Here is a 14805-nt window from a genome sequence, read left to right as displayed (position 1 = left end):
AGTCTTTTTATATCACTTCTTTCTTATGATAGCAATGTTGCCGTAGAAATGAGTATAGAAACTGTTGGAAAACATTCCACAACATTTTTATTACTCAGGTGTCATATTCAAAAGAATCAAATTTTATGTCCCTTGACAGTGTCAACCCCTAATAATTCTAGTGTCAGCAGGTTTTTACTTGGGTAACTAGCAACACACCATTATTTCTTCCCAAGGCCTTATGGTAATAGTAAAAGGTGGTCTAACGATCACAGCTGCTTTGGGTAGGCTTGGACTTGCAAGTGTTCTTGACAGTGTATGGTGTAACTTATGCTGGCCCTGACAGCCAGCCAGCTAAGTCCTGAAACACAACCCAGAAAACCTGGTCCCTCCGAGAGTTTGATTGTAAACAAGAAAGAAACAGGAGCTGGTCGCAGTTTCAAATAACTCTAAAGTCTGCCTTAGAAATAACAGATGGGATGACTTGAGTTCAAACTTGTTTATTCAGCACTTCTAAAATATACAGGAATGGACTGGAAAGAAGGGATTGGATAAAACATAACAGTGTCACAACAGTCCCATGATGCAAAGCAGTTGTTATTCTGAATCTGTATACAAATGTGCTACCCATGCTATGGTTGGGAACTTGAAGATTAACACTAAGTCTTGTAAATCTTGGCGGATTTGGCAGAAAATGTAAGCTGAAAGAAAACTTGAGAAATCACTGGGCCGTGTCAAGTTATTTTCTTGGTTATGGGACATTTTAGATTGAAATTCAGCCAGAGGAGAACATAGAAACATAGGAATTTTTAAGTTGAAAATGTGATCTACTCTATATATTGACCTCCTCGAGGTTTCAAACTGTGTAGGCCAAATAGTATAGTAATCCAGTTTTCCCTCAAGATGTTTTGATCTTGATTAATTGAAATTAATTAGCATTTGATTGCCTTCAGCACTGTATCAAGGAATTTTTCTTTAACAAATGACTTTTCAATATCAAACTATGAGTTAATGTCAGTTCTAAATTATTCTTTCAATATTTGGCAAGAAACATATTAATTTGAGTGCCACAGTAAAAGAAAAAATATGTATAAATTTAAATAGATCTTCTTTCGGTATCGGTAATGCAGAAGGTATATGTATACTTCATATATTGTGTCAATAAATTAGCTTATATATCCAGATGTTCAAGATATTCTTGAGAAAGCCTTGATTATAAACACTTTTCATTAAGATAAAGCAGTCTTAGGCTAGTTAGTAAGTGTTACCCTGTAGAATTATGAGAGTCAGTTATAGATTGAAATATCATTGAAAGAAATCTCTAAAAGTCGATACAATCCATTCCAATCTAGGTTCCATACAACTCGACATGAATCATTTACAAGCAATTGTTTCCAATTCATTATCCATTGTTGGCCTGCCAGGCTAGGAGCTTGCACCAACAGTCACTCGACCCACCGCCCCCCTCCCCACAGACACTTGTACATTCCAGAGGTATGCCCTGCCAATCATAGCGGAAAATTATGACCGGGATGGAATGTCACACCTCCCTTCTAGCGGAGTCAGGTATAGCGGGATGGGAATATGGAATATGCATGGATGGGAACTAAGCACCATTCCGAGAGAGGATAAGTGGGAGGAATATATCACGATTAGGTATAACTCAATATTCTGGTGACTAGGCATTAATGATATAAGTAGTATTACAGTGCTTAGGTCAGTGCTTATGTTTCTGTTGTAATTTGTGCTGATAATTTTTGTTTCTGTTTCACAATCTGTCAAAGAGGGGACTATCAATAAGGCAATATACAGCTGTATAGATATTTTTTGCGTCCTTTTGCATTAAGATTTATTTTTACTCTATTGCAAAATATACCATTTTGCAGATTAGCTGATATTAGAAAGATAGAAGATTGTAAGTATAGCATGTTAGAAAAACTCCCATTTGTTTCCATTTATTACATGTTGTTTCTTTACCAAAGATATTGCCACCCTCCCCCATAGTACTAGTATATAACTAAAATGTCTCGGTATGTAGTTAAGCATCAGGGTCTAACTGTTAGACCATCGTCATCCGTGCAACCAGCACAGCTAGATAATGAAACATGACGATGAACTCTGTTGGCCTGTACATGAACATGTATACGTAGGCCCTGGAAACAAATGGAATTATGTCATATCAAACTTGCCAAGACTTGAGACTTAGGCCCAATCTACACACAGTTTTTACCGATATCTGTGGAGATGTCGGGAGGGATCTAAAACGTAGGGGGCCAGACACCCATGGCGCTTGCAGTCATAAACATATAGCGCGATTTTCCAAATAGCGTTATATGCTAATGAGCCTTCCCGAAGTCAGGAAGCATCTACACGCGCGCGAAGCTGTCGGGGACCCCTGCTTAGCTATCGGTAAGGTATCGCACGAATGGTCCTGACCTTTCGGGAGAAATTTTCCCGATACCGCAATGGCGATATAGTAGTTCCATCTTGACGATGAAAAAAAGCTGTTGGTGAGAGGTTGTAGCCTCGCCGATATTGGGAAAAACTGTGTGTAGATCGTGCCTTAGTGTGGTCTCCTACAGTTTCACTAAATGTGATGTTTCGGCCCGATTTACAGTCATGTAAAATACGGCCATATTTGATACTATCAGTAGTTTTGCAGAACAATATAAGAGTTGTTTGTTTGTTTGTTTGTGTTACCCCAGGATTTTGCAGAGCACACCATGAACGAGCTGCTAGGCTGGTATGGTTACGACAAGGTGGACAAGGCTGACACTGAAAACCTGGACCTCAAGAAGTTCACTGCGACAGTCGACCAAGGTGCCTCCACCTCAAGATCTGAGGGTAAGACATCTTGCACAAATGTCTTAGATGTAAGTGTACAACAATGCAACAGGTGGAAGGAGCAAGGTATCCATCTCATTCTAGTTCTGGTTTGCTCATTTGAATGCTTCCCTGCAGGTCGGTGCATTATTTTGTATCACTTATTTCTCAGAAGCAGTGTAATGGCAATCAAAGTTCCAAATTTTCAAGCTATTATCATGCTGTTATGACAAACATGTGACTCAGAGCCAATCAGAGCCCTCGCCTATACTGAAGTTTAAGAGAGTATTCAAATCATGGCCGTAGCCAGGGTGGGGTGGGGTTCGGGGTTTGGAAGAACCACACACACTCTTAGTCTAGAAAGTCTGCTTTTATTGTCTTAAATGTCCAAGAATTTTTTTAAAAAGCAGACTGATTTGCATTTTTCAGTGATAGAAATTTCATTCAATCTAAGCTAGTCTATCAGCAAAATTTGGCCCAGAAAGTGCAGAAAATAGAGTTTCAGAGTGTCCAGGTTTCAAAATTTCCCCGGACCTCCCTTGCGATGGCTAGTGCCCTCAGGGACAGTACAAGCAAAGAAATGGCAGTTCAGCTAAGATATAGAAAAAGTGGGGGGTATGCAAAAAATCCTCTTTTTAATCAATCGTCACTTAACCCTCTGAATCTGCCAGGCCGAAATAATGTGCCACTAAACTTTGGATCAATACTTCTCGCATAAATGTTAACTGCAAAATTTCATAGATTATTGAAAATCAAACTAAGTTATACATGTAGACTCAGTTGTATAGATTGACAGATATATTCTTTATTTACCCCTCGCTTTCCTGGCTTTTTCCTGTCATAATTACCATCAAGACAAAAACGTTATCTTCTTTGCTTCTGGGCGAAATCTCAGATGCTAAGATAAGGTATTGGTAAGACAAGCCTAAAATATTTCTTTTCCTTTGGTTGCATTTTTCTATAGGGTTAAGCCCCTTTCTGTGTAATCGAGAACTTAGTATCTTGTAAGGGTATCCATGCAAATCATATTTCAGCCGGATCATTGAAAGGAGTACGCAGGTTGTGACATAGAATACACTCTGGAGTGGGTTATATGCCTGGGGATCCCTCCTGGCAACATTAATGGCTGCTACTGTATACCCTCTCATCCTTTATTCATCAGCCATTGGCTGGGAGCACAAATCAGGTTATGCAAATGAGCCAGGTGTATACCTGACCCTTTCTCTCCCCAGGCCTTGCCTCTTTCTGTACTATAAGCAGCCTTACTGGTATATACAGTACTGTAGATTCATTTATTTTCACGGTAACTTACTTTTTGTATCCAGACAGTTGGAGAGGAAAGTTTGGGCTTTTGCAGTGATTTAACTGTGTGGATGAAACAATATTCTGTTGTACAGTAGAAATGCAAAGAAAAGTATGTTCACTGTGTCTGTATCAATACAACTGTTAACGTTACATGTATAAGTTATAACCAATCTTTGTTATAACAGTAACTAGTAGGTGTGAGTACCGGTATGGTGTACTGGTGCAAAACCGTTTTCTTTCTTGTTGGACCGGTCCAGAAAAAACAGACCTGAAAAAAATTCAGTAGACCGGATGTTGGACCTATTAGACAATGAACAGATTATACCGGCACTACTGCGGCAGGCGTGCAGCAAGAGCTACGTAAGGAGACTTGATAGTCATTTTTATCAAGTTTCTACACAGTCAGTCAAACTTGGTCAGATGCAGTTAAGAGTCATTTATGCGAGGATAGGATACTCCACCAAACAGATTCATTTGTAGCAAAATGGGCCATTGTTTTAAGTTTTGCCCATTCACAATTAGGTCCAGGTTCAATTCTTTGGACCTGGACCGTACCTGTACCTAAATTTTCTGTATTGGGGCCCAACCCTAGTAACCAGCTTCACAGGCATGCCTCACCACAACAGCTAATTGATGTAACTTATTTTAGAACACCAAATCCATATACATTAATTTTGAACATCTAGCTAAAAGCTTATAAAGCTAGTGAGGGTGCCCATAAATAATGACTTTGAAATGTACTTGATTGCAGCAAGTCTTACTCTGCAATACTTCCAGCAAAAAAACAAATTTTTGGACAACTCAATCTTGGGTTGATATAATTATGTAAATCCAGTACTTGTAATAATGGAGACGTCCTTGCAAAAATAAAACTGGCGCAAAGATTTCAAGATTCACCGTAGCATACTGTTAATGCAGACTTGATTGCTGGAGTTTTATGTTTGTGGTTTTCGCCGTGGCCACTTCACTGCAAACGTGAGCATTTTTCCATTATAGTATGTGACAAAGTCTATGGCTCTACCCTGAACACTCCACTACAGCGAAAGTAAATCCCTGCAAACTAAAATGCATTTACAGTAATCTAAAGTGCCGGGGTTGTCAAACCTGGGGAGAGGTTTACAAAGAGGGTTAATTGCTACATTGGCAAGGCGGAGAAAGCGCGCGTCGGGATCCCATCCCGTCTGCCCCCCCTGGTCCGAGAGATGCACGAGACGCAGCGGTTCGTAACGTCTTCTCATAACGTGGCTTAATTGATTTCCTCCCATCTACCATGGGGGAGTAGCTTAGCTTCCCCTTACACAGCCCCAGTCACGGTAATTCAATCTTCCCGTTGCATTCAATACTCCATCTTAATGAATAGTACGCCACTTTATACACCCCGCAATTGGATTATACCCCCATAAATCCAGCACGCGGGTGTAATTACAAGCTGGTAAAAATTTGAAGGCATCTTTTTGTGACGGCTGGTGCGTCCTTTGTGCGCGGTAATGCGGTCTTGTGTTTCCTTTTATCTGCGCGTACTGAGATCCCGGCATAGCCGTCTGACCGTCCGGTCCCAAAGGATGTTCCTGTCACTTGGGAGAATTGAAGTATTTCTCAAAATAAAGCAATTAGAGGGAAGGTAGCGGCTTGCATGCATGGATTCAAGTCTAGAGGTTTACCGGTACAAAACCTTTTTTTTTCTTGTTGGACCGGTCCAGAAAAATTGGATCTGAAAAAAATCTGTGGACAGGATTTTGGACTGATTTGAAAATGAACAGATTCTACTGGCATGCGTTCATGTGAGTCGGGGCTTACAGGTCCAAGAAAATAAAAAGAGCGAAGTAGAGGAGAGTTAAAAGTCTTTTTTACAATGAAATTTGGTATAAAACAGAAGCAGTTAGTGTTGTTTACATAAAGATAGGATGTTTAAACGACAATGGACATCGATACGCCACCAAACAGAACCCATTGTGGAGAAAAGGACCATTGTTTTGAGGATCGCCCATTCACAAGTTTTCACTGATAGATAAGTCCAGGTTCAGGTCCAGACCTGGACGTGATCCTCTGGACCATGACCTGGACCTGAATTTTCTGTACCGCTACGCACCCCTACCGTAGATTGCCTTTAAAGTTTAAGGCAAAACAGACTAGCACTGGTTTTACTCGACACTGCAGCAAGTTGTCGCTGCAAACAAAGCTAACTATCAGTATTGCCCCGAGGAAGGTCAACAGACGATCACTGAAACATTGGCCGATACTGTACATAACTTGCTTTAAACTAATTATTGTAATAATAATCTTTATTGCAAATTCATACAATCATTTATTATATGATTATGATACAGAACCTTTTTATCTAGTATCTAGTGATCGTCCAACTGACCAAGTTATTCATATATTTCTTTTGTTACTATCAGAGTAAGGATCCTGTTTCATTTGCCAATACTTGTACCTAGTTTATGATAGAAATTTTTGGGAGGGACATATGCTTAAAATTCAGCTATCTTATGACACAAAATGTTGTTGATGGTTCTGTCATTAAAAATTCAATGACATACCAAAACCTTCCTAATACCTTTCAGTGTATGGGCCTGTTTCTGTTGCTATAGCCTTTAAGCCACACTAGGGCTGGGTACTGATACTGTGTACCGGTACAAACCATTTTTTCTTTCTTTTTGGACCGGTCCAGAAAAACCAGACCTGAAAAAATTCGGTGGACCGGATGTTGGACCGATTGGAAAATGAACAGATTATATGATCAGGAATTCACACGTTTCGGTGGGAGTCAACTACTCCACAAAACAGAAAGATGTCTTTGTTGCGAAATGGACCATTGTTTTGAGTATCCTCCATTCACAAGTTCTCACATACTGAATCAGGTCCAGGTTCAGGTCCAAATCTGGACCTGATACTCTGGACCTGAACTGGACCTGGACCTGAATTTTCTGTACCGGTACCCACCCCTAGGCCACACCATTTCGCAAGCAAGTTTCACCATATGCATATGGGCTAGTTCGAGTTCCTTGGAGTGCAGTATGTACCATTCTCCAAGTCTTTGGAGATACATGAAATCAAATGACCTGGCCCTGGGTTTGATCTGAACTCCCAAATGCAATTTAGCGGACACTCTACCCACTGGTCAGCTTCGTGAAATCATTTGACGAATACAACTGTGGGTTGTATCCCATAGCAGTCAATTAGAAAATCATTTACAGGCCATTGTCTATTTTCAGCTTAATATAATGAATACACACTCAGTCTGGCATCTGTTTAGCTGCTTTTCTATAATATATACTTCCTAATGCTTTCTTGTGATGATTAAAAAAGATGAAGACAAGTTGTTGTTAACAATTCCAAAATTACATTTTGCCGACATTGCCAATATGCCTGGGTAAGAATTGATTTCACAAGTGAATTATTGCTGTGTGGTTTCACCATGGCCATGACAATTCGACAGTTAAGTCCCAGAATAGCAACTGGAAGTCTTGAGATATTCTTTCCTCTGTTCGAAAATCGCTTGGGGAAAATGAATGGTAAAAGATTTATCTAGTGCTGGAAGGATGAAGATATTTATTAGAATTTAGAGCCTCAATTAGCAAAAGATGGTCCCAAAATTATAGGACTGTATTTAGTCTAATAGAATGGAATGGAAAAACTACCATCAACAGAGTTATTTTTTGTACAGTACATTTAACACTGTTGAGAAAGAAGGTTTTGAACAAGTTTGTTTTTTAATTTTCATATTAGAACACAACCTTGAAGTAGTAATATGTCCTAAAATGAAAATTTTATTCCTCATATTGCCATGGGTTTTCAGGCATTCTTGTTCAGAAGCGGGGTAAAAACAGAGCTTTTTAAGGAAAATGAATTCTGACCAAATTACGGCATCTCCCTTGGAAGCTTCCATGTAAACCATTTACAGACTTTTCCAACATGTTCTGTTTTCATCTTGTTTTTCATAATTTTTACAAACATCCGAGAACCAACAAACTGCTGTGGCCTAATAATATGACTGACAGCTATAGAAGTTGAACAATTCTGGTGACAAAGATACAATGCTTCATGTCTTAATTGTATCACCAAACTTTTGACTGATGGAAAGAGACAAATGAAAATATTATCAAATTCTCTAGAGACCATCGCAATATTTCAGCTGCCAATACGAAATGAAAATTATGGCGATGGTATTGATCAGCGTCTTATTTCCCAACAGGGAGCACCCAGGCGTCTTCCACGGGCGCGGCCGGCGGACCTTCCCAGTTGCCGGGCGTATCCCTCGGCAACATGGGCGCTTCTGGACAGGGAGGCATTGTGGTCGGAGTGAAAAATGGCGCTCTTCCCAGTCGTCCAGGTGAGGATGGGTAGTTACATGTAGGTTGGATTATGTCTTTGCCAGGCTTTTAGCCAGGCATGCATCATGGCATCATCTGCACAGGCTTTTCTTAAAATAACAAGAAATTGGATGCACTAGACACCCTTACACACCATGGGGAACAGAGCCTCTGACAAGCGTAAAATTCTAATTGACCAGGGATGTTACTAGGTCACTTGTGGTCACAGTTTTCTACTGTGACCTCTCTGACAGTAATTTTGCCCCTCTCTCAAGATGCTAGATAGCTTAATAGAATGCAACATTTTAACTTAAAATTCTCAAAAACTCCACCATGGAAGGTGGATGCCCCCAGACCCCCGTACAATAGTCACTTACTGTGACTCACCAAGAAATTTGGACTCAGAATAATAAAATTGTAGCTAAAATCCTGGTCTTAGCTGTTTTTTTTTTCTGTTACCTACCATTTTGCAAGTTGTCTGAAATTTTGCTTGGCAATATGGAAAAGTTTCTGCAAAAATGTTAGAGTTATGATTTTACATAGTGCAGTCACTATGGCATTTGACAATGCACAAAGCATTATCTAAATGTTTGATTAATTTTAATTGTGCTATTTTGTATTGTTCTCTAATTGTGAACTAAAACCTGACAAACTCTACAGAACCTCCAGTTTTCAAAGCATTGTATATCTGTCTCCTTTTGCCTTGACGTCCCAATCCATAAATCCATACTGCTAATTGACTAGAGCAGCTTGCGCAGCGCTTAATTGAAAAACGAGCTGATTCGTATCTGTTGAATAACGACGACAGGAAAAAACTTACCACTGTCCACAGGTAGATAAGGCCTTCTGCAAGTCAGCAGATTGTGGACCAATGGGAGATGAGGATCACGGTCATGTGACCCTGATGGTATCATACTGTAGTTTGAGGTGATAGGGTTGTTATGGCTTGACGGATATTTTGGCCTGGTTATCTTTGCACTACAGGAGAGTTGATGTGGCAGATACACATTGATTGAATTTCGATTTTTTGTGGACAAGAATCGATGGCAACCTTTTCCATAGGAAGACAGCTGAATTTTTAATGCCTCATCCCTGACTGCCCTAGCCTTACCTTATCCATGACCTTATCCAGTCCAGGTTCACCATCTGATCGCCTAAACTGCTAACTGATCACCTGAACTGCTAACTGATACAGAAACATTTGTCATTTAAATATTCGCCTAAAGAAATAAGCAAGAGCTCTGATTGGCTACGAGTCAGACAGCTTTCAAATAGGATTCAAACAAGCGTTCGAAAGGTCAATGCTTTGAGACATGTTCCATTTCTGAAATAATGCTAACGTTTCAGTGTGAGCATTTCATAATCGGACTATTCTGCCCGACTATGGGTAGGATTGCCTGACAGCCAAAGGCTGGAGGATGATCTGACCCAGGGTGATGTGAAATACGCCATGTTGTATCTTATCTGCAGGAATTTCAAACCCAAAGGAAGAAACACAAATATGTTTCAATTTCACTAATTCAATGCAAAATGTGACAGAAATTGAGAAAATTTTTGAAAAAATTCCAACATCAGGTCAGTTACTGTAAAACCCCAATGTTAATTTTATGATAAATATAGAATACAACACGGTGTATTCCGTATCACCCGAGGTACCAGCCCGACCCGCGGGAGGGCTGGGACCGAGGGTGATGCGGAATACACCGTGTTGTATTTTATTTATGTCATACCCACCTGAGAAAACCACTGTTTTGATGCGAAATGCGCCAGAAGTTGAACAAATTTGTTGCCCTCGAAAAAAAAAAGCGTTGCAACAGTAATGTTCCAACGTCCGAATCAGGTATTCGAACTTTCGATGGCACCGTACTCGGCCCACTCGAAACAGTTCGATTTATTCGAATGGAGCCCATGTGATAAGCCCGGGCCGTACGGAAAGTTATCAGCCGGTCCGGAACACCCGTATTGAACGTTTACGCGTCACAGGTATGACATAAACCAAGCTATCATCTGCTCTAGAGCACAGGACTGGGTATGTAATGTTGATACAGCCCTGGTATGACAAAGTACAATATGATGCAGTCTGCCAGACCCTATACTGTACCCATACTTCTTACAATAATATTAAAAGTCAAGATAATTGCTACATTTATGTAGAATTAGCACTAGAACTGATTGCTACAATTAGTATACTACTGGGGTAATGCAAATTTGGCTTCTAGTTCTATTGAATAAACCACTTACTGTCAGTACCAGCAATCTACATCTAATACTCTGTGTGACATTACCCATTACATTCACTTACAGGTATTCATAGGCAGCGTACAGTGTATATAATACACCTCCTTGTGCTTCTTAGAGATTCGTCAGTAGGCAAGGTCAGGTGTACTGTCTGTCCTTTCAATCCAAAACTCTTATATAACATAATACTATATATAACATAGTACTATATATTATTATGTATGTATACAGTAAAATCTGTCTATAGCGGCCACTCAAGGGACTGGAAAATGTGGCCACCATAGAGAAAATGTTGATCAATTGACCATGAGCAATAAGTTACACATGTTTTCAGTACCCAATAATCTTTCTCACCAAGTAACATTGTCTTGATCGTTTGAGAATTCAACTTACACTGCCAAAGTCAAAATGACCGAAAATGATTGATATATTGCCATGCGGAGTGTTGGTAAATTTGTCGAGAAAGACTTGCACTCTAACGTTTAAGGCACGCGTACCTTCCGCTACCGCTAAAATGACCCTAGACCAAGGGACCGACAAAAGGTGACCGCAACTTGGCTAGGTGGTCGCTATGCAAAGATGGCTGCTAATACAGGTTTGACTATATATATTGTAGAAAGCTGCTGATACCCATCATTTTGTCGACGAGGGCCACGCATCTCCAAAGTGCATGCCCGATTTGAAAATTGCCAGCAAGTTTCCCATATATCCTGCTAGAAAATCTAGGCTAGTTTAATGGGGCTTGGTGACCTGAAAACATCGATAGAGCTTTTTAATGATTGAGAGAACATTTAGGGCATGTTACTGCCAAAAATGGCAGACTCAGAAGTACACTTACATGTATCAGGTCATCAGAGTCCAATTTATGTGCTACATGTATGAATAAACCACTTACTGAATTACAGAATTTTCTGTAATTCAACTAATTGTATAGAATTTATCATACTGGCCTAAGTATCCATACATTTATAGTGATACCTATTAATCAAGTCTTTAAAATATTGGTGCAGTTTTTCTTTGGAAGCAACAGTTACTCTATTTATTGATTGATTGGTTGATTGATTGATTGGCTGGCTGGCTGAATAGCATCTTAACTTCAATTAAGTGACATGCTTTTATAAGGAATCATTGCTTGCCAGCGTCAGTTTATCACCTCACCTCACCGGTCCCATAGCCTCACTGGCCGTAGGGGCAGCAATGCCATCAACATAAGTTTTCCACCTTTGTCTGTCCTCAGCCAAAGTTGCCAGATGGTGAACTGTCTGTATATATTGTTCTATTGAAAAATTGCCCTTAATGTCATTACAAGCTGATTTTACACATTCAAGAAGACATTGAAAGATGAATCAAAGGTCCTGCCATTCATGCAATTGCCATGTAATGACATGTAATTCATTTTGAATGTTGTAGATTCTTCCTGTTGATATTGCAACATTTAACTTAATTTTAAGTTACAAGATGAGAGAGATTTTCTTTCCCTACTATACTTCATTGTTATAGTAACAGAAAATATTACCCATTTTCAACTTTCTGTTACATTTTTTATATCAATATTATTAAGCTCCACTGCCCCATTGTTTATGAGGCAGTAATAGCTCATTTCAATAACATCAAATCCTCTCTTTGCCCCAGGAAAAAGTTAATCTTTCACATTGCCATTAACAATTAATAAAGCAAATTGCCGTCCATGTACATGTATATTGGTTCCAGTAGGTGCTGCGTACAGGTATGCGGTTGTCACGGTGGCATGGTAGTGAGTCAAGTCAAGGATCAGGACAGAGGCATGATGTTTGCGGATAGAAGACTTTATTCGGAGCTCTGGTAGACACGTCTTTCTCTGTCGGCTTCTCTCGGTCGAATCCCCCTACCCTCATACGTGTCACTTCTCCCGACCCCTCTACATCTGGTCCCACTTAGTCCGGTGACATTCCCCACACCAGGGGTTAACAGTGACTTAACACGCTGTCACCTCGTGACACCCTCGTGACACCTCACCCCTCATTTTTTAAAACAATTTCCACATTGTTGACAGCTGTTATCAATTATTGATTACCGGGACATATTATCATGAAGATCATCACCGCTTTTCTTTTACATACTTCTATACAATACTACTAATTCTTCTACAATGCAGGTCAGCGACATTCCGACATTTACAAAACAACAACAAAAACATAACAATTTACAACAACAAAAGTTCATCTAATGGTTGCCAGGTGTCCCGCGCCAACTTCCTCCTCGGCGGCCGGCTTGCGCACTTCCGGGTGTGTCCCGGAACCACAGGGAAACGACAGGAACTCCTCTGCCCGTCGGGAAGAGGCTTGTCTTGTCCACAGAGGCCTCCCGGCTGGATGCTCCCACGACGACGACTCCTATACGACGTCGGGCCCTCGGGGCGTCGTTGTCTGCCGAGTCGTGCTGTGGAGTCTCGCCTGTAGAGGTTGGGGTCGGACAGGGCACGCAAAGCAACCACTGACGCACATACACATAACACCGGACTTCTAACCTCGACACCTCATCTACGTCTCAACTCAGCTCCGCTGCTCTCTCCTCTACCTCTCGACTTAAACATTAATATCTCCTCAACACATAAACACAACAAATAGACCTTCCGACAACTACATGAAACGCCGGACACCCCTGACCTGCTATATGGTAACATCATACGAACTACACATTACTATCCCGGGGAGTAAAACCCACATGTATATCTATAATTCTATCTCTATATATCTGTCTTACATCTAAACTGACCCATCTGGTGACTCCCCCCCACTGACTTCCGCCACGTCCGCATGATACTCGCTGCTCAGCTAATCTATACTGTATTCCTGATAGCACTGACATAATTTATCTAACATTGGTTGCCTACATTCTAACAAATCTAAAACTACTACAACAAAGCTGAACTAAGTAAGTAACAGAACTAGGCCGGTGTGCACGGTGCGCCAATGATACTATGCGAGCCCACCGACCTTCCTCCTGTGTCTCTCTCTGTATGGACTCTCTGCCCGGGCCCGCTCTTTCTCCGGTCACCATCCCGCCCGCCGCGTGGCTGTCCAGCCTTGCCCCGGCCACTGCCGCTCTCTTTGCCGCTACCACAGGTCGTTACTGCCGCAGGCACTCCGGGCCGGCTCTCTGTCAGAGTAGAAGTCGGCCTGTATCTCTCGGACGACGCCTCCTCTGCTGCTCCCTCTCGCTCGCCTCGGTCACCGACGCTCGCCCGTCGCCTGCCCCTTGCTGGACTTGCTGGTCAACCCCGCGGGCTCGGTACTCCGGATCGGCACTCTGTCCTACGTCTCTGAACGGCTCTCGTCTGCCCCTGTCCCGTCCGTTGAACTTGACTCACCCCAGCCGTACTACCAGATGTCACGGTGGCATGGTAGTGAGTCAAGTCAAGGATCAGGACAGAGGCATGATGTTTGCGGATAGAAGACTTTATTCGGAGCTCTGGTAGACACGTCTTTCTCTGTCGGCTTCTCTCGGTCGAATCCCCCTACCCTCATACGTGTCACTTCTCCCGACCCCTCTACATCTGGTCCCACTTAGTCCGGTGACATTCCCCACACCAGGGGTTAACAGTGACTTAACACGCTGTCACCTCGTGACACCCTCGTGACACGGTGCTTAACGACAGCGTAAAAACCTCATTGGACATGCCATCCCTTAAAGGTACACCGTTGTAAGTGGGGATGTCGGAAAGACATTTTCACGTCTAAGAATTTCTAGCGATGCTGTCAGATGTTGCTTTTGAAGCAATTAGGTGTTGTCAACATTTTAAAGGTTGTAGGTTATTGATGGGTAAAGGCTGTTTTTATTTATTTACTGGTTCACCTGTGATATATATATACACATGTATATAAGTAGGGCTCAAAATACTGGGTGCATGTGCACCCAGGTGCACCCAAAATTGGAACTGTGCACCCAATTTTTTTCAAATATTTTCTTAGGTTTATGTATGGAAAGATATCGAGTATACTATATATATCTAGTATACATCATATTCTTGACATCTAACGTTAAGTGTTAGAAAGATAATAAAAATGTCTGTCATGTTACTTGTTTAAGAATTTGATAGCTTATAACTAATTTTGTTATTAGTTTTTTTTGACATTCTACTTAAATTCAAGTGGTGCACCCAAAGAAT

At 41.1% G+C, this 14805-nt stretch overlaps 1 protein-coding gene across 2 annotated transcripts in view; it reads left to right on the top strand.

Moving 5' to 3' along the window:
• The window catches only part of LOC118422752 (sine oculis-binding protein homolog B-like), a 29735-nt gene that overhangs the window by 8526 nt on the left and 6404 nt on the right, over positions 1-14805 (top strand). For both annotated transcript variants that reach the window (XM_035830499.1, XM_035830498.1), the window contains 2 exons: positions 2685-2823; positions 8303-8440. In XM_035830499.1, coding sequence (XP_035686392.1) covers positions 2685-2823; positions 8303-8440 — 277 coding nt within the window. The remainder of the gene's footprint in view (positions 1-2684; positions 2824-8302; positions 8441-14805) is intronic.

Source organism: Branchiostoma floridae, chromosome 9 (assembly GCF_000003815.2).
Source record: "Branchiostoma floridae strain S238N-H82 chromosome 9, Bfl_VNyyK, whole genome shotgun sequence".
NCBI lineage: Eukaryota > Metazoa > Chordata > Leptocardii > Amphioxiformes > Branchiostomatidae > Branchiostoma > Branchiostoma floridae.
This window is presented reverse-complemented; position numbering and strand designations above follow the sequence as displayed.